This window comes from Bombina bombina, chromosome 2 (genome assembly GCF_027579735.1).
Source record: "Bombina bombina isolate aBomBom1 chromosome 2, aBomBom1.pri, whole genome shotgun sequence".
In the NCBI taxonomy this organism is placed as follows: Eukaryota; Metazoa; Chordata; class Amphibia; order Anura; family Bombinatoridae; genus Bombina; species Bombina bombina.
In genome coordinates, this window is record NC_069500.1 from 1,246,429,616 (window position 1) to 1,246,453,135 (window position 23,520).

The 23,520-nt window shown below is 41.0% G+C and overlaps 1 protein-coding gene across 1 annotated transcript in view; it reads left to right on the top strand.

Moving 5' to 3' along the window:
• PDS5A (PDS5 cohesin associated factor A) overlaps positions 1 to 23,520 on the top strand; it is a 1,179,407-nt gene that overhangs the window by 924,237 nt on the left and 231,650 nt on the right. The window contains exon 19 of the mRNA XM_053700274.1: positions 2,943 to 3,101. Coding sequence (XP_053556249.1) covers positions 2,943 to 3,101 — 159 coding nt within the window. The remainder of the gene's footprint in view (positions 1 to 2,942; positions 3,102 to 23,520) is intronic.

A 23,520-nucleotide genomic window follows, 5' to 3' on the forward strand; every position in this document is an offset into this window, starting at 1 on the left:
TCTTGTTCGGATGTCCAGTTGCCAACCTTGACCACTTCCGTTAAGGCCAGACCTATCTCAAGGTCCATTTTTCCATCAGGATCTCAAATCCTTAAATTTGAAGGTATGGAGATTGAACGCCTAGTGCTTAGTCATAGAGGTTTCTCTGACTCAATGATTTGTTGCAGGCTCGTAAATCTGTGTCTAGAAAGATTTATTACCGAGTTTGGAAAGGACAAATCTCTGCTCTTTCTGTTCTGTTTCACAGAAAAATTGCTAATCTTGCTGATATTCATTGTTTTGTTCAGGCTTTGGTTCGTATCAAGCCTGTCATTAAGCCAATTTCTCCTCCTTGGAGTCTTAATCTGGTTCTGAAGGCTTTACAGGCTCCTCCATTTGAGCCTATGCATTCTTTGGACATTGAATTACTTTCATGGAAAGTATTGTTCCTTTTGGCCATCTCTTCTGCTAGAAGAGTTTCTGAATTATATGCTCTTTCTTGTGAGTCTCCTTTTCTGATTTTTCATTAGGATAAGGCGGTTTTGCGGACTTCATTTAAATTTTTACCTAAAGTTGTGAATTCCAACATCATTAGTAAAAAAATTGTTGTTCCTTCGTTGTGTCCTAATCCTAAGAATTCTCTGGAGAGATCCTTACATTCTTTGGATGTGGTAAGAGCTTTGAAATATTATGTTGAAGCTACTAAAGATTTCAGAAAAACTTCTAGTCTATTTGTTATCTTTTCTGGTTCTAGCAAAGGTCAGAAGGCTTCTGCCATTTCTTTGGCATCTTGGTTAAAGCTTTTGATTCATCATGCTTATTTGGAGTCGGGTAAATCCCCGCCTCAAAGGATTGCAGCTCATTCTACTAGGTCAGTTTCTACTTCCTGGGCTTTTAAGAATGAAGCTTCTGTTGATCAGATTTGCAAAGCAGTGACTTGGTCTTCTTTGCATACTTTTACTAAATTCTACCATTTTGATGTTTTCTCTTCTTCAGAAGCAGTTTTTCGTAGAAAAGTACTTCAGGCAGCTGTTTCAGTTTGATTCTTCTGCTTATATTTTCAGTTTTTTTCATTATAAAGATTAAAACATTTAATTTGGGTTGTGGATTAATTTTTCAGCGGAACTGGCTGTCTTTATTTTTTTCCCTCCCTCTCTAGTGACTCTTGCGTGGAGTTCCACTTTTGGGTATTTGCTATCCCATACGTCACTAGCTCATGGACTCTTGCCAATTACATAAAAGAAAACATAATTTATGTAAGAACTTACCTGATAAATTCATTTCTTTCATATTGGCAAGAGTCCATGAGGCCCACCCTTTTTATGGTGGTTATGATTTTTTTGTATAAAGCACAATTATTCCAATTCCTTGTTGATGCTTTCGCTCCTTTCTCATCACCCCACTTCTTGGCTATTCGTTAAACTGAATTGTGGGTGTGGTGGGGGGTGCATTTATAGGCATTTTGGGGTTTAGGAAACTTTGCACCTCCTGGTAGGAATGTATATCCCATACGTCACTAGCTCATGGACTCTTGCCAATATGAAAGAAATTAATTTATCAGGTAAGTTCTTACATAAATTATGTTTTTGATTTTATTTTCTTCTTCCTATGCAGCCTTTGGTAGGAAAGTCCTTCAGGCTGTTTCTGGTTGATGTAGTTTTTATTATTTTTTATTTTATTTTTCTTACTTTTCATGTTTTGCATGTTAAACGTTTCTTTATCTTACCAAGTTTTGTGGAAAAAAGAGAAAGAAAGGAAACAAAACATTATATATCATGCTTGTCCTGCCCTCATTACTCATGGACTTTACTGCTTGGTTATTAGTTTCCCAGGAGTAATGCATTGTGGACTCTCACCACCTGTATGAAAGAAAACATAATTTATGCTTTCCTGATAAATGAATTTCTTTGATGGGGGGAGTGTCCACGAGACATCACTCTTCTTCTAGTGGTAGCTTTCTTTTTCTTTTTGCACCACTCTTCCCTGCTCCTTTTATTTGTTTATTCATATATATCTATATCTAGCGCTGCAGAATCTGTTGGCGCTCTACAAAAAAAACGGTAGTAATAATATATATGTGTGTGTTCTTTTTATTATTTTTTTGGTCCTATTACTTTTCCTACCTTTTTTGCTTAGCTATACGTCAGACTAGTTTCTAGTAACGTGGGATGGTTTTATAGAGCTCTTAAGGTTTGGGAATCTTTGCCTCCTCCTATTGGCAGTAATTCCTTAGAGTAATGGCTTTTGGACTCTCACCACTATAAAGGAAATTAATTTTTGAGGTAAGCCTAAATAGTTTTTTTGGTTATTTTTATGTTTGGTTTTGTTCCAATTTTAACGTAGGTTCTACATCACACAGTTCTTAGCCCAGTGTTAGGGGTGGGCATTTGAATCCTTTGGTGAAGAATGTAGAAGAAAGCAGCCGCTCGTGGGATTTAGCCATTTTCGGAGCCGCATTTATTCTTATGAAAGTTCAACACACTAGGGATCTGGATTTGCACAGATCCTAGTGTGTTGACCCTGCTGCCATACTGCACACTGACTTATTGCCAGTAATAAATATGGAGGTTATGTAGGGGGGGGGGGTGGAGAGGGAAGAGCACTATTTTTGTGCCGTCTAGGAGGTGGTATTTCTGAACTACCGAAAATGAATAATTAACAAATCATTTAAACAAAAAGTTTAATTTTTTTTATATGTTTGTATTTGGCAGTCAAAAAGTAGCATCTATTTCTGTTTAAACAAAGTGATATAAAAAATATTTTTTTTCTGAAATAACCGGTAGCGAAGGGGTTAAAGCTTTTATTTGGGGCTTCTCCTGTTGGACTGGACTTAAATCCCACATTTGATGGCTCATGGATTCTCAGCATCATGAAAGAAAATAATTTATCAGGTTAGCATAAATTTTTGGTTTCTGTATCACTTTTGAAATCAGGGGGAAAACATATTTCTTTTTTTCTTTCAGCCTCTCAGCAGGAGTCTAAATGCAGATGTCCCAGAACAACTGGTTACACCTTTAGTTTCGTTGGGCCATATTTCCATGCTGGCTCCTGACCAATTTGCTTCTCCAATGAAATCAATAGTAGCAAATTTTATTGTGAAAGATTTGCTTATGAATGATAGGGTGAGTCTATTACCGTTCGAATAATGTTTGTTTGTTTTTTGTTTTTGTTTTTTTTAATCAAAGATTTTTATTGAGGTTTCTCTTGTAAGGTGTATCCAGTTCACGGATTCATCCTTTATTTGTGGGATATTCTCCTTCCCTACAGGAAGTGGCAAAGAGAGCACACAGCAGAGCTGTCCATATAGCTCCCCCTCTAGCTCCACCCCCCAGTCATTCTCTTTGCCGGCTCTAAGCACTAGGGTCTCTCTCGGGAGGGTAAAGTGAATGTGGTGTTAGAATTGTAGTTTTTATTATCTTCAATCAAAAGTTTATTTTAAATGGTACCGGTTTGTACTATTTACTCTCTAGCAGAAAAGTGATGAAGATTTCTGCTGAGAGGAAGATGATTTTAGCATGTTGTAACTAAAATCCACTGCTGTTCCCACACAGGACTGAGGAGTACCAGAAAACTTCAGTTGGGGGGAACAGTTTGCAGGGTAGACTGCAATAAGGTATGTTCAGTCATTTATTTCTAGACAAGACTGAGATAATGCTAGAAGAGACTGACAATATCCCCATGAGGGGAGGGTAAGCTATGTTCAGAGACTTGGTAAGGAATTGAATGCTTACATAACAGGGCTCATTATGCTGGTTGACACTAATTCATGGCAATCGATTGTTTTTTTAGTAAAATATCGTTTGTATGACACTTTGAAAGTTCTTTTGGGTTCTTTCTGGGGTTATTACCCACATGGCTATTTCTTTCATGTAATTAGCAAGAGTCCATGAGCTAGTGACGTATGGGATATACATTCCTACCAGGAGGGGCAAAGTTTCCCAAACCTCAAAATGCCTATAAATACACCCCTCACCACACCCACAAATCAGTTTTACAAACTTTGCCTCCTATGGAGGTGGTGAAGTAAGTTTGTGCTAGATTCTACGTTGATATGCGCTCCGCAGCAGGTTGGAACCCGGTTTTCCTCTCAGCGTGCAGTGAATGTCAGAGGGATGTGAGGAGAGTATTGCCTATTTGAATTCAATGATCTCCTTCTACGGGGTCTATTTCATAGGTTCTCTGTTATCGGTCGTAGAGATTCATCTCTTACCTCCCTTTTCAGATCGACGATATACTCTTATATATACCATTACCTCTACTGATTTTCGTTTCAGTACTGGTTTGGCTTTCTACAACTTGTAGATGAGTGTCCTGGGGTAAGTAAGTCTTATTTTCTGTGACACTCTAAGCTATGGTTGGGCACTTTTTTATAAAGTTCTAAATATATGTATTCAAACATTTATTTGCCTTGACTCAGGATGTTCAACGTTCCTTATTTCAGACAGTCAGTTTCATATTTGGGATAATGCATATGAATAAATCAATTTTTTCTTACCTTAAAATTTGACTTTTTTCCCTGTGGGCTGTTAAGCTCGCGGGGGCTGAAAATGCTTAATTTTATTGCGTCATTCTTGGCGCGGACTTTTTTGGCGCAAAATTTTTTTTCTGTTTCCGGCGTCATACGTGTCGCCGGAAGTTGCGTCATTTTTGACGGGGTTTTTTGCACCAAAAGTGTCGGCGTTCCGGATGTGGCGTCATTTTTGGCGCCAAAAGCATTTAGGCGCCAAATAATGTGGGCGTCTTTTTTGGCGCTAAAAAAATATGGGCGTCACTATTGTCTCCACATTATTTAAGTCTCATTATTTATTGCTTCTGGTTGCTAGAAGCTTGTTCACTGGCATTTTTTTTTCCCATTCCTGAAACTGTCATTTAAGGAATTTGATCAATTTTGCTTTATATGTTGTTTTTTCTATTACATATTGCAAGATGTCCCACGTTAACACTGAGTAAGAAGATACTTCAGGAAAATCGCTGCCTGGTGCTGGATCTACCAAAGCTAATTGTATCTGCTGTAAACTTATGGTATCTGTTCCTCCAGCTGTTGTTTGTACTGATTGTCATGACAAACTTGTTAATGCAGATAATATTTCCTTTAGTACTGTTACATTACCTGTTGGTGTTCCTGATAACATAAGAGATTTTGTTTCTAAATCCATTAAGAAGGCTATGTCTGTTATTCCTCCTTCTAGTAAACGTAAAAAGTCTTTTAAAACTTCTCATTTTTCAGATGAATTTTTAAATGAAGATCATCATTCTGATTCTGATAATGGTTCTTCTGGTTCAGAGGATTCTGTCTCAGAGGTTGATGCTGATAAATCTTCATATTTATTCAAATTGGAATTTATTCGTTCTTTAATTAAAGAAGTCCTAATTGCATTAGAAATAGAGGATTCTAGTCCTCTTGATACTAAATCTAAACGTTTAGATAAGGTTTTTAAATCTCCTGTAGTTATTCCAGAAGTTTTTCCTGTCCCTGATGCTATTTCTGAAGTAATTTCCAGGGAATGGAATATTTTGGGTAATTCATTTACTCCTTCTTAACGTTTTAAGCAATTATATCCTGTGCCATCTGACAGATTAGAGTTTTGGGACAAAATCCCTAAGGTTGATGGGGCTGTCTCTAATCTTGCTAAGCGTACTCCTATTCCTACGGAAGATGGTACTTCCTTTAAGGATCCTTTAGATAGGAAAATTGAATCCTTTCTAAGAAAAGCTTACTTGTGTTCAGGTAATCTTCTTAGACCTGCTATATCTTTAGCGGATGTTGCTGCAGCTTCAACTTTTTGGTTAGAAGCTTTAGCGCAACAAGTAACAGATCATAATTCTCATAGCATTATTAATCTTCTTCAACATGCTAATAATTTTATTTGTGATGCCATCTTTGATATCATTAGAGTTGATGTCAGGTATATGTCTCTAGCTATTTTAGCTAGAAGAGCTTTATGGCTTAAAACTTGGAATGCTGATATGTCTTCTAAGTCTACTCTGCTTTCCCTTTCTTTCCAGGGTAATAAATTATTTGGTTCTCAGTTGGATTCTATTATCTCAACTGTTACTGGAGGGAAAGGAACTTTTTTACCACAGGATAAAAAATCTATAGGTAAATTTAGGTCTAATAATCTTTTTCGTTCCTTTCGTCACAACAATGAACAAAAGCCTGATCCTTCATCCTCAGGAGCGGTATCAGTTTGGAAACCATCAATCAATCAATCTTTGGATTCAGAACATTGTTTCAGAAGGGTACAGAATTGGCTTCAAGATAAGGCCGCCTGCAAAGAGATTTTTTCTTTCCCGTGTCCCAGTAAACCCAGCGAAGGCTCAAGCATTTCTGAATTGTGTTTGAGATCTAGAGTTGGCTGGAGTAATTATGCCAGTTCCAGTTCTGGAACAGGGGCTGGGGTTTTATTCAAATCTCTTCATTGTACCAAAGAAGGAGAATTCCTTCAGACCAGTTCTGGATCTAAAAATATTGAATCGTTATGTAAGGATACCAACATTCAAAATGGTCCACAATAGATTTACAGGATGCATATCTGCATATTCCGATTCATCCAGATCACTATCAGTTTCTGAGATTCTCTTTCCTAGACAAGCATTACCAGTTTGTGGCTCTACCGTTTGGCCTAGCAACAGCTCCAAGAATTTTTACAAAGGTTCTCGGTGCCCTTCTGTCTGTAATCAGAGAACAGGGTATTGTGGTATTTCCTTATTTGGACGATTTCTTGGTACTTGCTCAGTCTTTACGTTCTGCCGAATCTCACATGAATCAACTAGTGTTGTTTCTTTGAAAACATGGTTGGAGGATCAGTTTACCAAAAAGTTCTTTGATTCCTCAGACAAGGGTCACCTTTTTAGGTTTCTAGATAGATTCAGTGTCCATGACTCTGTCTTTGACAGACAAGAGACGTCTAAAATTGATATCAGCTTGTCGAAACTTTCAGTCACAATCATTCCCTTCGGTAGCCTTATGCATGGAAATTCTAGGTCTTATGACTGCTGCATCGGACGCGATCCCCTTTGCTCGTTTTCACATGCGACCTCTTCAGCTCTGTATGCTGAACCAGTGGTGCAGGGATTACACAAAGATATCTCAATTAATATCTTTAAAACCGATTGTACGACACACTCTGACGTGGTGGACAGATCACCATCGTTTAGTTCAGGAGGCTTCTTTTGTTCTTCCGACCTGGACTGTAATTTCAACAGATGCAAGTCTTACAGGTTGGGGAGCTGTGTGGGGGTCTCTGACAGCACAAGGGGTTTGGGAATCTCAGGAGGTGAGATTACCGATCAATATTTTGGAACTCCGTGCAATTTTCAGAGCTCTTCAGTCATGGCCTCTTCTAAAGAGAGAATCGTTCATTTGTTTTCAGACAGACAATGTCACAACTGTGGCATTCATCAAGGAGGGACTCACAGTCCTCTGGCTATGAAAGAAGTATCTCGAATTCTGGTATGGGCGGAATACAGCTCCTGTCTAGTTTCTGCGGTTCATATCCCAGGTATAGACAATTGGGAAGCGGATTATCTCAGTCGCCAAACGTTACATCCGGGCGAATGGTCTCTTCACCCAGAGGTATTTCTTCAGATTGTTCAAATGTGGGGACTTCCAGTAATAGATCTGATGGCCTCTCATCTAAACAAGAAACTTCCCAGGTATCTGTCCAGATCCAGGGATCCTCAAGCGGAAGCAGTGGATGCATTGTCACTTCCTTGGAAGTATCATCCTGTCTATATCTTTCCGCCTCTAGTTCTTCTTCCAAGAGTAATCTCCAAGATTCTGAAGGAATGCTTGTTTGTTCTGCTGGTAGCTCCTGCATGGCCTCACAGGTTTTGGTATGCGGATCTTGTCCGGATGGCCTCTTGCCAACCGTGGACTCTTCCGTTAAGACCAGACCTTCTGTCGCAAGGTCCTTTTTTCCATCAGGATCTCAAATCCTTAAATTTAAAGGTGTGGAGATTGAACGCTTGATTCTTAGTCAAAGAGGTTTCTCTGATTAATACTATGTTACAGGCTCGTAAATCCGTATCTAGGGAGATATATTATAGAGTCTGGAAGACTTATATTTCTTGGTGTCTTTCTCATCATTTTTCCTGGCATTCTTTTAGAATTCCGAGAATTTTACAGTTTCTTCAGGATGGTTTGGATAAAGGTTTGTCTGCAAGTTCCTTGAAAGGACAAATCTCTGCTCTTTCTGTTCTTTTTCACAGAAAGATTGCTAATCTTCCTGATATTCATTGTTTTGTACAAGCTTTGGTTCGTATAAAACCTGTCATTAAGTCAATTTCTCCTCCTTGGAGTTTGAATTTGGTTCTGGGGGCTCTTCAAGCTCCTCCGTTTGAACCTATGCATTCATTGGACATTAAATTACTTTCTTGGAAAGTTTTGTTCCTTTTGGCCATCTCTTCTGCCAGAAGAGTTTCTGAATTATCTGCTCTTTCTTGTGAGTCTCCTTTTCTGATTTTTCACCAGGATAAGGCGGTGTTGCGAACTTCTTTTAAATTTTTACCTAAGGTTGTGAATTCTAACAACATTAGTAGTGAAATTGTGGTTCCTTCATTATGTCCTAATCCTAAGAATTCTAAGGAGAAATCATTGCATTCTTTGGATGTAGTTAGAGCTTTGAAATATTATGTTGAAGTTACTAAGAATTTCCGAAAGACTTCTAGTCTATTTGTTATCTTTTCCGGTTCTAGGAAAGGTCAGAAGGCCTCTGCCATTTCTTTGGCATCTTGGTTGAAATCTTTAATTCATCATGCTTATGTCGAGTCGGGTAAAACTCTGCCTCAAAGGATTACAGCTCATTCTACTAGGTCAGTTTCTACTTCCTGGGCGTTTAGGAATGAAGCTTCGGTTGATCAGATTTGCAAAGCAGCAACTTGGTCTTCTTTGCATACTTTTACTAAATTCTACCATTTTGATGTGTTTTCTTCTTCTGAAGCTGTTTTTGGTAGAAAAGTACTTCAGGCAGCTGTTTCAGTTTGAATCTTCTGCTTATATTTTCAGTTTTTTTCTTTATAAGATTTAAAACTTTATTTTTGGGTGTGGATTTTTTTCAGCGGAATTGGCTGTCTTTATTTTTTCCCTCCCTCTCTAGTGACTCTTGCGTGGAAGATCCACATCTTGGGTAGTCATTATCCCATACGTCACTAGCTCATGGACTCTTGCTAATTACATGAAAGAAAACATAATTTATGTAAGAACTTATCTGATAAATTCATTTCTTTCGTATTAGCAAGAGTCCATGAGGCCCACCCTTTTTTGAGGTGGTTATGATTTTTTTGTATAAAGCACAATTATTCCAATTCCTTATTTTTTACGCTTTCGCACTTTTTTCTTATCACCCCATTTCTTGGCTATTTGTTAAACTGATTTGTGGGTGTGGTGAGGGGTGTATTTATAGGCATTTTGAGGTTTGGGAAACTTTGCCCCTCCTGGTAGGAATGTATATCCCATACATCACTAGCTCATGGACTCTTGCTAATATGAAAGAAATGAATTTATCAGGTAAGTTCTTACATAAATTGTTTTTTTATTCACTTGGAAGTGATTTCTTAGGCCTCACAACTCCGGAGTAAAGTGGGAGGGGCCTAATTTTGCTCCTCAGATGCACAGTTATAATTGAATACAAGTTCATGCTGCTTCACATGGAAGGTCCTGCTGCTGTTTGATGGCCTAAAGGAAGCTATATTCCCCCAAATCTGGTCCCTAAGGGCAGGTAGGGCCACAGCAGTGCTGTGGCAAGGTGCTGTAGTAATTTTAACCGGTTGTTGGCTTTAGGCTGCTCCGGTTTGGGCATTAAGGGGTTAATCGTTTTGCTTGCTAGTGGTGCAATCTTACTAAGGCTTTAGGTACATACTGTGAAAGTTTCAAAAAGATTACTGCATTTTTCACTGTTTTGCAAAATTGTGTGCCTTTTTTATCTCTTAAAGGCACAGTAACGTTTTTTCAAATTGTGTTTTTTATTTGATTAAAGTGATTTCCAAGCCTGTTTGTGTATACTACTAGTCTGTTAAACATGTCTGACACCAAGGAAAATCCTTGTTCAATGTGTTTAGAAGCCATGGTGGAACCCCCTCTCAGAATGTGTCCCACTTGTACTGATATGTCTATACACTTTAAAGATCATATTGTTGCACTTAAGAATGTGGCCCAAGATGATTCTCAGACTGAAGGTAACGAGGGTAGCCTGTCTACCTCTCCCCAAGTGTCACAACCAGTTACGCCCGCTCAAGCGATGCCTAGTACTTCTAGTGCGTCTAACCCTTTTACATTACAAGACTTAGCGGCAGTCATGGATAATTCTCTTGCAGCTTTCTTATCTAAACTGCCTGTGTTACCTGCAAAGCGTGATAGCTCCGTTTTAAGAACAGATTATGAGCATTCTGACGCTTTGGTAGCCGTATCCGATATACCCTCACAACACTCTGAAGTGGGAGCGAGGGATTTGATGTCTGAGGGAGAAGTCTCTGATTCAGGAAGGGTTCCTCCTCAGACAGATTCAGATACATTGGCTTTTAAATTTAAACTAGAACACCTCCGCATTTTGCTCAGGGAGGTATTAGCTACTCTGGATGACTGCGACCCTTTGGTGGTCCCAGAGAAATTGTGTAAAATGGACAAGTACCTAGAGGTCCCTGTTTACACTGATTTGTTTCCGGTCCCTAAGAGGATTGCGGATATCGTTACTAGGGAGTGGGATAGACCAGGCGTCCCTTTTGTTCCCCCTCCTGTTTTTAAGAAAATGTTCCCCATATCTGACCCCATGCGGGACTCGTGGCAGACGGTCCCTAAGGTGGTTGGGGCTGTTTCTTCTCTTGCTACGCGCACAACCATACCAATTGAAGACAGTTGTGCTTTTAAAGACCCTATGGATAAAAAGTTAGAGGGTTTACTTAAGAAAATTTTTTTTCAACAAGGTTTTCTTCTCCAACCTATTGCCTGCATTATTCCTGTAATTACTGCAGCTGCTTTCTGGTTTGAGGCGCTGGAAGACTCGCTCCAGACGGAGACCTCATATGAGGAAATTATGGATAGAATTAAGGCTCTAAAGCTAGCTAATTCTTTTATCACAGAAAAAAATTCAGGTTTTGCCATTTTGGCGCGCAGGGCGCTATGGCTAAAGTCCTGGTCGGCCGATGTGTCGTCAAAATCCAAGCTCCCTTTCAAAGGAAAGACCCTCTTCGGGCCTGAATTGAAAGAGATTTCAGAAATCACCGGGGGGAAAGGCCATGCTCTCCCTCAGGACAAGTCCTTTAAGACAAAGAACAAAGCTAATTTTCGTTCCTTTTCGTAATTTCAGGAGCGGCCCCGCTTCATCCTCTCTGGCTGCAAAGCAAGAGGGTAACGCTTCACAGCCCAAGGCAACCTGGAAACCTTACCAGGTCTGGAATAAGGGTAAACAGGCCAAAAAGCCTGCAGCTGCCACCAAGACAGCATGAAGGGGTAGCCTCCATTCCGGGACCGGATCTAGTAGGGGGCAGACTCTCTCTCTGGGCAAGAGATGTACACGATCCTTGGGCATTAGAGATTGTATCCCAGGGATATCTTCTAGAATTCAAGGACTCTCCTCCAAGGGGAAGGTTCCACATTTCTCATCTGTCTTCAGATCAGACAAAGAAAGATGCGTTTTTACGCTGTGTAGAAGATCTACATACAATGGGAGTGATCCACCCAGTTCCAATCGCGGAACAAGGGTTGGGTTTTTACTCAAACCTGTTTGTGTTTCCCAAAAAAGAGGGGACTTTCAGACCCATCCTGGATCTAAAAATTCTAAACAGATTCTTCAGAGTCCCATCATTCAAAATGGAGACCATTCGGACAATCTTACCAATGATCCAGGAAGGTCAATATTTGACTACCGTCGATCTAAAGGATGCATACCTACACATTCCTATCCACAAAGATCATCACCAGTTTCTCAGGTTCGCTTTTCTGGACAAGCATTACCAGTTTGTGGCTCTTCCCTTCGGCTTAGCCACTGCTCCCAGGTGCTAGGGTCCCTCCTGGCGGTTCTAAGACCGCGGGGCATAGCAGTGGCGCCTTACCTAGACGACATCTTAATTCAGACGCCATCTTTCCAAAGAGCCAAGTCTCACACAGAGATTGTATTGGCCTTTATGAGGTCTCACGGGTGGAAGGTGAACATCAAAAAGAGTTCTCTTTCCCCTCTCACAAGGGTTCCCTTCCTAGGGACTCTAATAGACTCGGTAGAAATGAAAATATTTCTGACGGAGGTCAGAAAATTAAAACTCTTAACTACTTGCCGAGTTCTTCATTCCATTCCCCAGCCATCTGTGGCTCAGTGCATGGAGACAATCGGATTAATGGTAGCGGCAATGGACATATAGTCCCTTTTGCTCGGATACACCTCAGACCACTGCAACTATGCATGCTCAAACAGTGGAATGGGGATTATGCAGATTTGTCTCCTCAAATTCAGTTGGACCAGGAGACCAGAGATTCTCTTCTCTGGTGGTTGTCTCAGGATCACCTGTCTCAGGGAATATGTTTCCGCAGACCGGAGTGGATCATTGTAACGACCGACGCCAGTCTGTTAGGCTGGAGTGCGGTCTGGGACTCCCTGAAAGCTCAGGGCTTATGGTCTCGGGAAGAAGCTCTTCTCCCGATAAACATTCTGGAACTGAGGGCGATATTCAACGCGCTTCAGACATGGCCTCAACTAGCTGCGGCCAAATTCATCAGATTTCAGTCGGACAACATCACGACTGTAGCTTACATCAATCATTAAGGGAGAACAAAGAGTTCCCTAGCGATGAAGGAAGTAACCAAAATAATCAGGTGGGCGGAGGATTACTCCTGCCATCTCTCAGCAATTCACATCCCAGGAGTAGACAACTGGGAGGCGGTTTTTCAAGTCATCAGACTTTTCACCCGGGGGAGTGGGAACTCCACCAGGAGGTGTTTGCCCAGCTGACTCAGCTATGGGGCATTCCAGAGTTGGATCTGATGGCGTCCCGTCAGAACTCCAAACTTTCTCTCTACGCGTCCCAAGGCGGTATTGATAGATGCTCTAGCAGCGCCTTGGTCCTTCAATCTGGCTTATGTTTTTCCACCGTTTCCGCTTCTCCCTCGTCTGGTTGCCTGAATCCAACAGGAGAAGGCTTCGGTAATTCTGATAGCGCCTGCGTGGCCACGCAGGACTTGGTATGCAGACCTAGTGGGCATGTCATCTGTTCCACCATGGACACTGCCAATGAGGCAGGATCTTCTCATACAAGGTCCATTCAAGCATCCAAATCTAATTTCTCTGCGTCTGACTGCTTGGAGATTGAACGCTTGATTCTATCAAAGCATGGTTTCTCTGAGTCAGTTATAGATACCCTGATTCAGGCTAGAAAGCCTGTCACCAGGAAAATCTACCATAAGATATGGCGGACATATCTTTGTTGGTGTGAATCCAAGGGTTACTCATGGAGTAAGATTAGGATTCCCAGGATATTGTTTTTCCTCGAAGATGAATTGGAGAAAGGATTGTCAGCTAGTTCCTTAAAAGGACAGATATCTGCTCTGTCTATTCTTTTACACAAGCGTCTAGCAGAGATACCAGACGTTCAAGCGTTTTCTCAGGCTTTAGTCAGAATCAAGCCTGTCTATAAACCTGTGGTTCCGCCATGGAGTCTGAATCTTCTTCTTTCAGTTCTTCAAGGGGTTCCGTTTGAACCTTTACATTCCATAGATATTAAGTTGTTATCTTGGAAAGTTCTGTTTTTGGTAGCTATCTCTTCTGCTCAAAGAGTTTCAGAGTTATCTGCCTTACAGTGTGATTCACCTTACCTTGTGTTCCATGCAGATAAGGTAGTTTTGCGTACCAAACCTGGTTTTCTTCCTAAGGTTGTTTCTAACAAGAATATTAACCAGAAAATTGTTGTTCCTTCTCTGTGTCCTAATCCTTCTTCGAAGAAGGAACGTGCTTTAAAGTTCTATTTACAAGCAACTAAGGATTTCAGACAAACATCTTTATTGTTTGTGGTCTATTCTGGTAAGAGGAGAGGTCAGAAAGCGACTGCTACATCTCTTTCCTTTGTGCTGAAAAGCATCATCCATTTGGCCTATGAGACTGCTGGCCAGCAGCCTCCTGAAACAATTACTGTTCATTCTACCAGAGCAGTGGCTTCCACATGGGCTTTTAAAAACGAGGCTTCTGTTGAACAGATTTGTAAGGCAGCGACTTGGTCTTCACTGCATACTTTTTCCAAATTTTCCAAATTTCGATACTTTTGCTTCTTCGGAGGCTATTTTTGGGAGAAAGGTTTTACAAGCAGTGGTGCCTTCCGTTTAAAAGGTACCTGTCTTGCTCCCTCCCTTCATCCGTGTCCTAAAGCTTTGGTATTGGTATCCCACAAGTAAAGGATGAATCCGTGGACTGGATACACCTTACAAGAGAAAACAGAATTTATGCTTACCTGATAAATTACTTTCTCTTGTGGTGTATCCAGTCCACGGCCCGCCCTGGCATTTAAGTCAGGTAAAAAAAAAAAAAAATTAAACTACAGTCACCACTGCACCCTATGGTTTCTCCTTTTTCTTCCTTCGGTCGAATGACTGGGGGGTGGAGCTAGAGGGGAGCTATATGGACAGCTCTGCTGTGTGCTCTCTTTGCCACTTCCTGTAGGGAAGGAGAATATCCCACAAGTAAAGGATGAATCCGTGGACTGGATACACCACAAGAGAAAGTAATTTATCAGGTAAGCATAAATTCTGTTTTTTATACAATACAACAATTGCAGGAATACACATCACAATAATACAGGTTTGAACAAGTTTATCCGCATTTCCAACTAACATATAGCCATGAAAACTCATTTTTTAGGTTTTATGCACCTCCCAACTGGTCTATAGGCCACTCTTGGACCTATACCTAATTGCTTGTATCACTGGAGGGAACTAGGGTGATATAGAGCCACTCTTGGGCATGGTGAATACACATATATATATATATATATGAACAGATAATACAATATGACTTAGCCAATTATTATGTTGAGGTTTATATTAGGATGAGTCCACCTTCGGACCCTAGCAATAAATTATAGTATGAAAACAAAAATTTTATATTTAGCGGGTAAGCACCGCTTTTAAGACTTGTGGAAGTACACTCCGCTCATCAACACTCATATAATATTTCCTTCTCTTATAATATGTATAATCTCTTATTGGGGTATAGTCTAATTCCAATGTTGCTCCAAGGGGATATTCTGAAGGGTATATATAAGGAATCCCTAGGCCTCAGGTCGTGCCATCTTAAATGGTATTAGAGAAATATGCTATTAATCTGGGATTAGGTTTACCTGCATAGGAAATGTTCTGCTTAAATATAATGCATATCCCCTAATTTAGAGAAATGTTTCATGTTTTAATGACAATAGTGTAGATCTATGGTTAATATGGTACTTGCGTAAACTATGTATATAGAAAGGGGAACATAGAGTAGATTTAAAAAATTCACATAATAGAGCAAAATTCTGGTTGTGGCAAATGAGTTTTAGTCCCCTACGAAGCACATATATGGTAGCTAGGGTAAACATACAGAAGATACATGCCTGTGCAAACTAGAGTATTTCTGGGAGCCAATATTGATAGCATTCAAAACATATTACCAATACTATGTTATTAAATATCTCAGTCAATTATACTACCTTATGTAATTTTAATTCAAGCAACTCATAAACAAGATTGAGCTTTATATCTAATAGTTCATATAATGAGCATTGGGGTAGAACTGCTTACTATGTGCCGAATATATAATAAAAATGTAACAAAACTTAAAGGGCCACTAAACCCAAAATCTTTCTTTCATGATTCAGATAGAACATACAAATTTAAACAACATTACAATTTACTTCTATTATTTATTTTGCATCGTTTTTTAGATATCCTTAGTTGAAGAAAAAGCAATGCACATGGGTGAGCCAATCACATGAGGCTTCTATGTGCAGCAACCAATCAGCAGCTACTGAGCATATCTAGATATGCTTTTCAGCAAAGAATATCAAGAGAATAAAACAAATAAGATAATAGAAGTAAATTAGAAAGATGTTTAAAATTGCATTCTCTTTCTAAATCATGAAAGAAAAAATGTGGGTTTCATGTCCCTTTAATATGCATCTAAAACAATAATTGGGATCATCTACTAGAAAAATGGCTAATCCTCAGCTGTCCCCGCTGTCCTAAGGCTGCTAGAGAGGACTTCCCAAATCTATATCACAAGGAACGTATATGTACCATAAAAACATCTGTGTTCCCTTTTAAGTATAGCACATGCCATTTGATTTAATAAACTAGTCAAGTTTTAATGACTACTGCTTTATTAGCTGAATGTAATGTGTACCTGCTCGTTGGCTGTCACAAAAATTGCTTGTGGAGCAAGGGGGGCCTAGGTTGATGTGTTGGATCATAATTGTGATAGGTAACTTTCAGCTCCCAACTTATGTCACGTATATGGGCTAGTGTAAATAGACCAAAGATTTATGCTGGAGCTGACTAAAGTGCGTCTGGAAACTGATATTACCATAATAGTTGTTTGAATATATTGCCAATATTGTGGTATATTAGGTCTCTATAAAGTGACCCCATAAGCAATTCTATATAAACAGTCCAAGAACAGTACTAAACTTTACCTCAAACACTTCAGCAAAGGTGCTATTAGGATTGAATCATTTGCTATGTGCAAACTGTATACTACGTTTTTAATAACGTTTTAAAGTACTTAGTGTAAAACAAATTCAAGGTTGGTAACCATGGAGAAATAAGTGGCATTCCTCGTCTGTCCCAATGGCAATAGAGAGAAATTCCTATGCCGTGTGGGTCGTAAAGGCACAGTAGAAGAACCTCCGCTAGTGGGGTAGCTAACTGGAGCATGAGTAGCCATGCAATCATCCCAGTAGAATTCCAGAGGGCTATATAACCCAGGGAAAGCGACATCACAAGCATGGTACTATAGAAAGAAATTGGAGCAAAGTCTTTCAAAGTCTGGAAAGCTTCTTTAATCGTTGCTATATTAGGAGCCGGTAAATTACGATCTAGTATCACACTATAACAGCAGCCCCCCAGGAGGCCGGCTGCACCTCCCTCAAGAGCCACCGAAAGGCCTTCACTTCTCCAGACACAATCTCTACTTCTTGTCATTGTTGGCTGTATTTCTTTCATGTAATTGGTAAGAGTCCATGAGCTAGTGACGTATGGGATATACATTCCTACCAGGAGGGGCAAAGTTTCCCAAACCTCAAAATGCCTATAAATACACCCCTCACCACACCCACAATTCAGTTTTACAAACTTTGCCTCCCATGGAGGTGGTGAAGTAAGTTTGTGCTAGATTTCTACGTTGATATGTGCTTCGCAGCAGGTTGGAGCCCGGTTTTCCTCTCAGAGTGCAGTGAATGTCAGAGGGATGTGAAGAGAGTATTGCCTATTTGAATACGTTTCAGTACTGGTTTGGCTATCTACTATATGTAGATGAGTGTCTTAGGGTAAGTAAGTCTTATTTTATTCATGACACTCTAAGCTATGGTTGGGCACTTTATATGTAAAGTTCTAAATATATGTTTTAAACTTATATTTGCCATGATTCAGGATAATCCGTATGCCTTCTTTCAGACTGTCAGTTTATTTTTTTTTGGGGAAAATGCATATGAATTATATTTTTTCTTACCTTAAAAATTTTCAATTGACTTTTTTTCTAAATTGCGGGCTGTTAGGCTCGCGGGTGCAGAAAATGCTTTAATATATTGCGGCATTCTTGGTGCAAGACGTGGTTGCGTCATTCTTGACGTATGTGTGTTGCGGATGTTTTTTTGGCGCCAAAAAATATGGGCGTTTTACTTGGCGCCAAAAATGTGGGCGTTTTACTTGGCGCCAAAAATGTGGGCGTCATACTTGGCGCCAAAAATATGGGCGTCATACTTGGTGCCAGTTTTTTCACATTATTTCAGTCTCACTTTTTAGTTGCTTCTGGTTTCTAGAGGCTTGTTTTGTTTTGCATTTTTTCCCATTCCTGAAACTGTCATTTAAAGGGTTAGAAATTGATTCCCATGTGAAAGTAATTAAACTATATTATTATAATTACTATGATCAATGTAATAAATTAAAATAGTTTTCTTTATTAAATTAAGCTTTCACATACCTTAATTTTAAAGGTTAAATTGTCATGAAATGTGTGGTAATGACAGCCCCTAAAATGAGGCATGGCTCATATAAACCACCATACGCCCCCCATCCAATGGCAAAGCAGCTGGGCCCCTTAATTTAAATAATACATTTAGTCAGCATCGCATGCGCAGTACTGAGGTTAAAGCACAGCTGTTCACAGCTTAGTCATCCTATTGGTTGAAGGGGCAGCTTAACAGCGGAGACAGGGAAAAATATAAACAGGTTCTCTATTACCCACGCTTCAGTATATGCTGTGCTGCAAGACTTTACAAGCTGAGGAGAGCAGAGTGTATATTAGAATTCTTCACTTCCTGTAATGAAGTCCATCTGTGTTTTAGACGTTGAATACGGCTGTGAGTTTGAGAGCTGTGTTAATTTAACTGTCGGGCTCATCTCACCCCTTCCCTCTGGCTGTGTTTACTTGATTAATGACGGTGAGGGCTCCGTTTCCACATGAAAGCAAACACAGCCAGAGGGAGGGGGGAGATGAGCCCGACAGTTAAAGTGAATGTAAAGTCAGCCTTCGGTCTAAACAGCTCTAACAGTTATCACAAAAAAACTAGAGTTTCATTCATCAAATTTAAAGATTTCAAATGGATACCTTTATTTTCATTATTTTCTATCAATTTGCGGCTAAATCATCCTCCTCCCGGCACTCGCGCTCCGTTGCTGTCCTTTTCTCCAACATAGGTGTGTCCGGTCCACGGCGTCATCCTTACTTGTGGGATATTCTCTTCCCCAACAGGAAATGGCAAAGAGCCCAGCAAAGCTGGTCACATGATCCCTCCTAGGCTCCGCCTACCCCAGTCATTCTCTTTGCCGTTGTACAGGCAACATCTCCACGGAGATGGCTTAGAGTTTTTTAGTGTTTAACTGTAGTTTTTCATTATTCAATCAAGAGTTTGTTATTTTCAAATAGTGCTGGTACGTACTATTTACTCAGAAACAGAAAAGAGATGAAGAATTCTGTTTGTATGAGGAAAATGATTTTAGCAACCGTAACTAAAATCCATGGCTGTTCCACACAGGACTGTTGAGAGCAATTAACTTCAGTTGGGGGAACAGTTTGCAGTCCCTTGCTGCTTGAGGTATGACACATTCTAACAAGACGATGTAATGCTGGAAGCTGTCATTTTCCCTATGGGATCCGGTAAGCCATGTTTATTACGATTGTAAATAAGGGCTTCATAAGGGCTTATTTAAACTGTAGACTTTTTCTGGGCTAAATCGATTGATTATTAACACATATTTAGCCTTGAGGAATCATTTTATCTGGGTATTTTGATATAATAATATCGGCAGGCACTGTTTTAGACACCTTATTCTTTAGGGGCTTTCCCAAAGCATAGGCAGAGTCTCATTTTCGCGCCGGTGTTGCGCACTTGTTTTTGAGAGGCATGGCATGCAGTCGCATGTGAGAGGAGCTCTGATACTTATAAAAGACTTCTGAAGGCGTCATTTGGTATCGTATTCCCCTTTGGGTTTGGTTGGGTCTCAGCAAAGCAGATACCAGGGACTGTAAAGGGGTTTAAAGCTTAAAACGGCTCCGGTTCCGTTATTTTAAGGGTTAAAGCTTCCAAAATTGGTGTGCAACATTTTCAAGGCTTTAAGACGCTGTGGTGAAAATTTGGTGAATTTTGAACAATTCCTTCATGTTTTTTCGCAATTGCAGTAATAAAGTGTGTTCAGTTTAAAATTTAAAGTGACAGTAACGGTTTTATTTTAAAACGTTTTTTTGTACTTTCTGATCAAGTTTATGCCTGTTTAACATGTCTGAACTACCAGATAGACTGTGTTCTGAATGTGGGGAAGCCAGAATTCCTATTCATTTAAATAAATGTGATTTATGTGATAATGACAATGATGCCCAAGATGATTCCTCAAGTGAGGGGAGTAAGCATGGTACTGCATCATTCCCTCCTTCGTCTACACGAGTCTTGCCCACTCAGGAGGCCCCTAGTACATCTAGCGCGCCAATACTCCTTACTATGCAACAATTAACGGCTGTAATGGATAATTCTGTCAAAAACATTTTAGCCAAAATGAACCCTTGTCAGCGTAAGCGTGGCTGCTCTGTTTTAGTTACTGAAGAGCATGACGACGCTGATATTAATATCTCTGAAGGGCCCCTAACCCAATCTGAGGGGGCCAGGGAGGTTTTGTCTGAGGGAGAAATTACTGATTTAGGGAACATTTCTCAGCAGGCTGAATCTGATGTGATTACATTTAAATTTAAATTGGAACATCTCCGCATTTTGCTTAAGGAGGTATTATCCACTCTGGATGATTGTGAAAATTTAGTCATCCCAGAGAAACTATGTAAAATGGACAAGTTCCTAGAGGTGCCGGGGCTCCCAGAAGCTTTTCCTATACCCAAGCGGGTGGCGGACATTGTTAATAAAGAATGGGAAAGGCCCGGTATTCCTTTCGTCCCCCCCCCCATATTTAAAAAATTGTTTCCTATGGTCGACCCCAGAAAGGACTTATGGCAGTCAGTCCCCAAGGTCGAGGGAGCGGTTTCTACTTTAAACAAACGCACCACTATTCCCATAGAGGATAGTTGTGCTTTCAAAGATCCTATGGATAAAAAATTAGAAGGTTTGCTTAAAAAGATGTTTGTTCAGCAGGGTTACCTTCTACAACCCATTTCATGCATTGTCCCTGTCACTACTGCCGCATATTTCTGGTTTGATGAACTGCTTAAGGTGCTCGATAGTGACTCTCCTCCTTATGAGGAGATTATGGACAGAATCAATGCTCTCAAATTGGCTAATTCTTTCACTCTAGACGCCTCTTTGCAATTGGCTAAGTTAGCGGCTAAGAACTCTGGGTTTGCTATTGTGGCGCGCAGAGCGCTTTGGTTGAAATCTTGGTCGGCTGATGCGTCTTCCAAGAACAAGCTACTAAACATTCCTTTCAAGGGGAAAACGTTGTTTGGTCCTGACTTGAAAGAGATTATCTCTGATATCACTGGGGGTAAGGGCCACGCCCTTCCTCAGGATCGGCCTTTCAAGGCAAAAAATAGACCTAATTTTCGTCCCTTTCGTAAAAACGGACCAGCCCAAGGTGCTACGTCCTCTAAGCAAGAGGGTAATACTGCTCAGGCCAAGCCAGCTTGGAGACCAATGCAAGGCTGGAACAAGGGAAAGCAGGCCAAGAAACCTGCCACTGCTACCAAGACAGCATGAAATATTGGCCCCCGATCCGGGACCGGATCTGGTGGGGGGCAGACTCTCTCTCTTCGCTCAGGCTTGGGCAAGAGATGTTCTGGATCCTTGGGCGCTAGAAATAGTCTCCCAGGGTTATCTTCTGGAATTCAAGGGACTTCCCCCAAGGGGGAGGTTCCACAGGTCGCAGTTGTCTTCAGACCACATAAAAAGACAGGCGTTCTTACATTGTGTAGAAGACCTGTTAAATATGGGAGTGATTCATCCTGTTCCATTAAGAGAACAAGGGATGGGGTTCTACTCCAATCTGTTCATAGTTCCCAAAAAAGAGGGAACGTTCAGACCAATCCTAGATCTCAAGATCTTAAACAAATTTCTCAAGGTCCCATCGTTCAAGATGGAAACCATTCGAACTATCCTTCCTTCCATCCAGGAAGGTCAATTCATGACCACGGTGGATTTAAAGGATGCGTATCTACATATTCCTATCCACAAGGAACATCATCGGTTCCTAAGGTTTGCATTCCTGGACAAACATTACCAGTTCGTGGCGCTTCCTTTCGGATTAGCCACTGCTCCAAGGATTTTCACAAAGGTACTAGGGTCCCTTCTAGCGGTGCTAAGACCAAGGGGCATTGCAGTAGTACCTTACCTGGACGACATTCTGATTCAAGCGTCGTCCCTTCCTCAAGCAAAGGCTCACACGGACATTGTCCTGGCCTTTCTCAGATCTCACGGCTGGAAAGTGAACGTGGAAAAGAGTTCTCTATCCCCGTCAACAAGGGTTCCCTTCTTGGGAACAATTATAGACTCCTTAGAAATGAGGATCTTTCTAACAGAGGCCAGAAAAACAAAGCTTCTGGACTCTTGTCGGATACTTCATTCCGTTCCTCTTCCTTCCATAGCTCAGTGCATGGAAGTGATCGGGTTGATGGTGGCGGCGATGGACATAGTTCCTTTTGCGCGCATTCATCTAAGACCATTACAACTGTGCATGCTCAGTCAGTGGAATGGGGACTATACAGACTTGTCTCCGAAGATACAAGTAAATCAGAGGACCAGAGACTCACTCCGTTGGTGGCTGTCCCTGGACAATCTGTCTCAAGGGATGATGTTCCACAGACCAGAGTGGGTCATTGTCACGACCGACGCCAGTCTGATAGGCTGGGGCGCGGTCTGGGGATCCCTGAAAGCTCAGGGTCTTTGGTCTCGGGAAGAATCTCTTCTACCGATAAATATTCTGGAACTGAGAGCGATATTCAATGCTCTCCAGGCCTGGCCCCAGCTTGCGAGGACCAGGTTCATACGGTTTCAATCAGACAACATGACGACTGTTGCGTACATCAACCATCAGGGGGGAACAAGGAGTTCCCTAGCGATGGAAGAAGTAACCAAAATTATTCTTTGGGCGGAGTCTCACTCCTGCCACCTGTCTGCTATCCACATCCCAGGAGTGGAAAATTGGGAAGCGGATTTTCTGAGTCGTCAGACATTGCATCCGGGGGAGTGGGAACTCCATCCGGAAATCTTTGCCCAAGTCACTCACCTGTGGGGCATTCCAGACATGGATCTGATGGCCTCTCGTCAGAACTTCAAAGTTCCTTGCTACGGGGCCAGATCCAGGGATCCCAAGGCGGCTCTAGTGGATGCACTAGTAGCACCTTGGACCTTCAATCTAGCTTATGTGTTCCCGCCATTTCCTCTCATCCCCAGGCTGATAGCCAGGATCAAGCAGGAGAGGGCGTCGGTGATCTTGATAGCTCCTGCGTGGCCACGCAGGACTTGGTATGCAGATCTGGTGAATATGTCATCGGCTCCACCTTGGAAGCTACCTTTGAGACGAGACCTTCTTGTTCAGGGTCCGTTCGAACATCCGAATCTGGTTTCACTCCAGCTGACTGCTTGGAGATTGAACGCTTGATTTTATCGAAGCGAGGATTCTCAGATTCTGTGATCGATACTCTTGTTCAGGCCAGAAAGCCTGTGACTAGAAAGATTTACCACAAAATTTGGAAAAAATATATCTGTTGGTGTGAATCTAAAGGATTCCCTTGGGACAAGGTTAAGATTCCTAGGATTCTATCCTTCCTTCAAGAAGGATTGGAAAAAGGATTATCTGCAAGTTCCCTGAAGGGACAGATTTCTGCCTTGTCGGTATTACTTCACAAAAAGCTGGCAGCTGTGCCAGATGTTCAAGCCTTT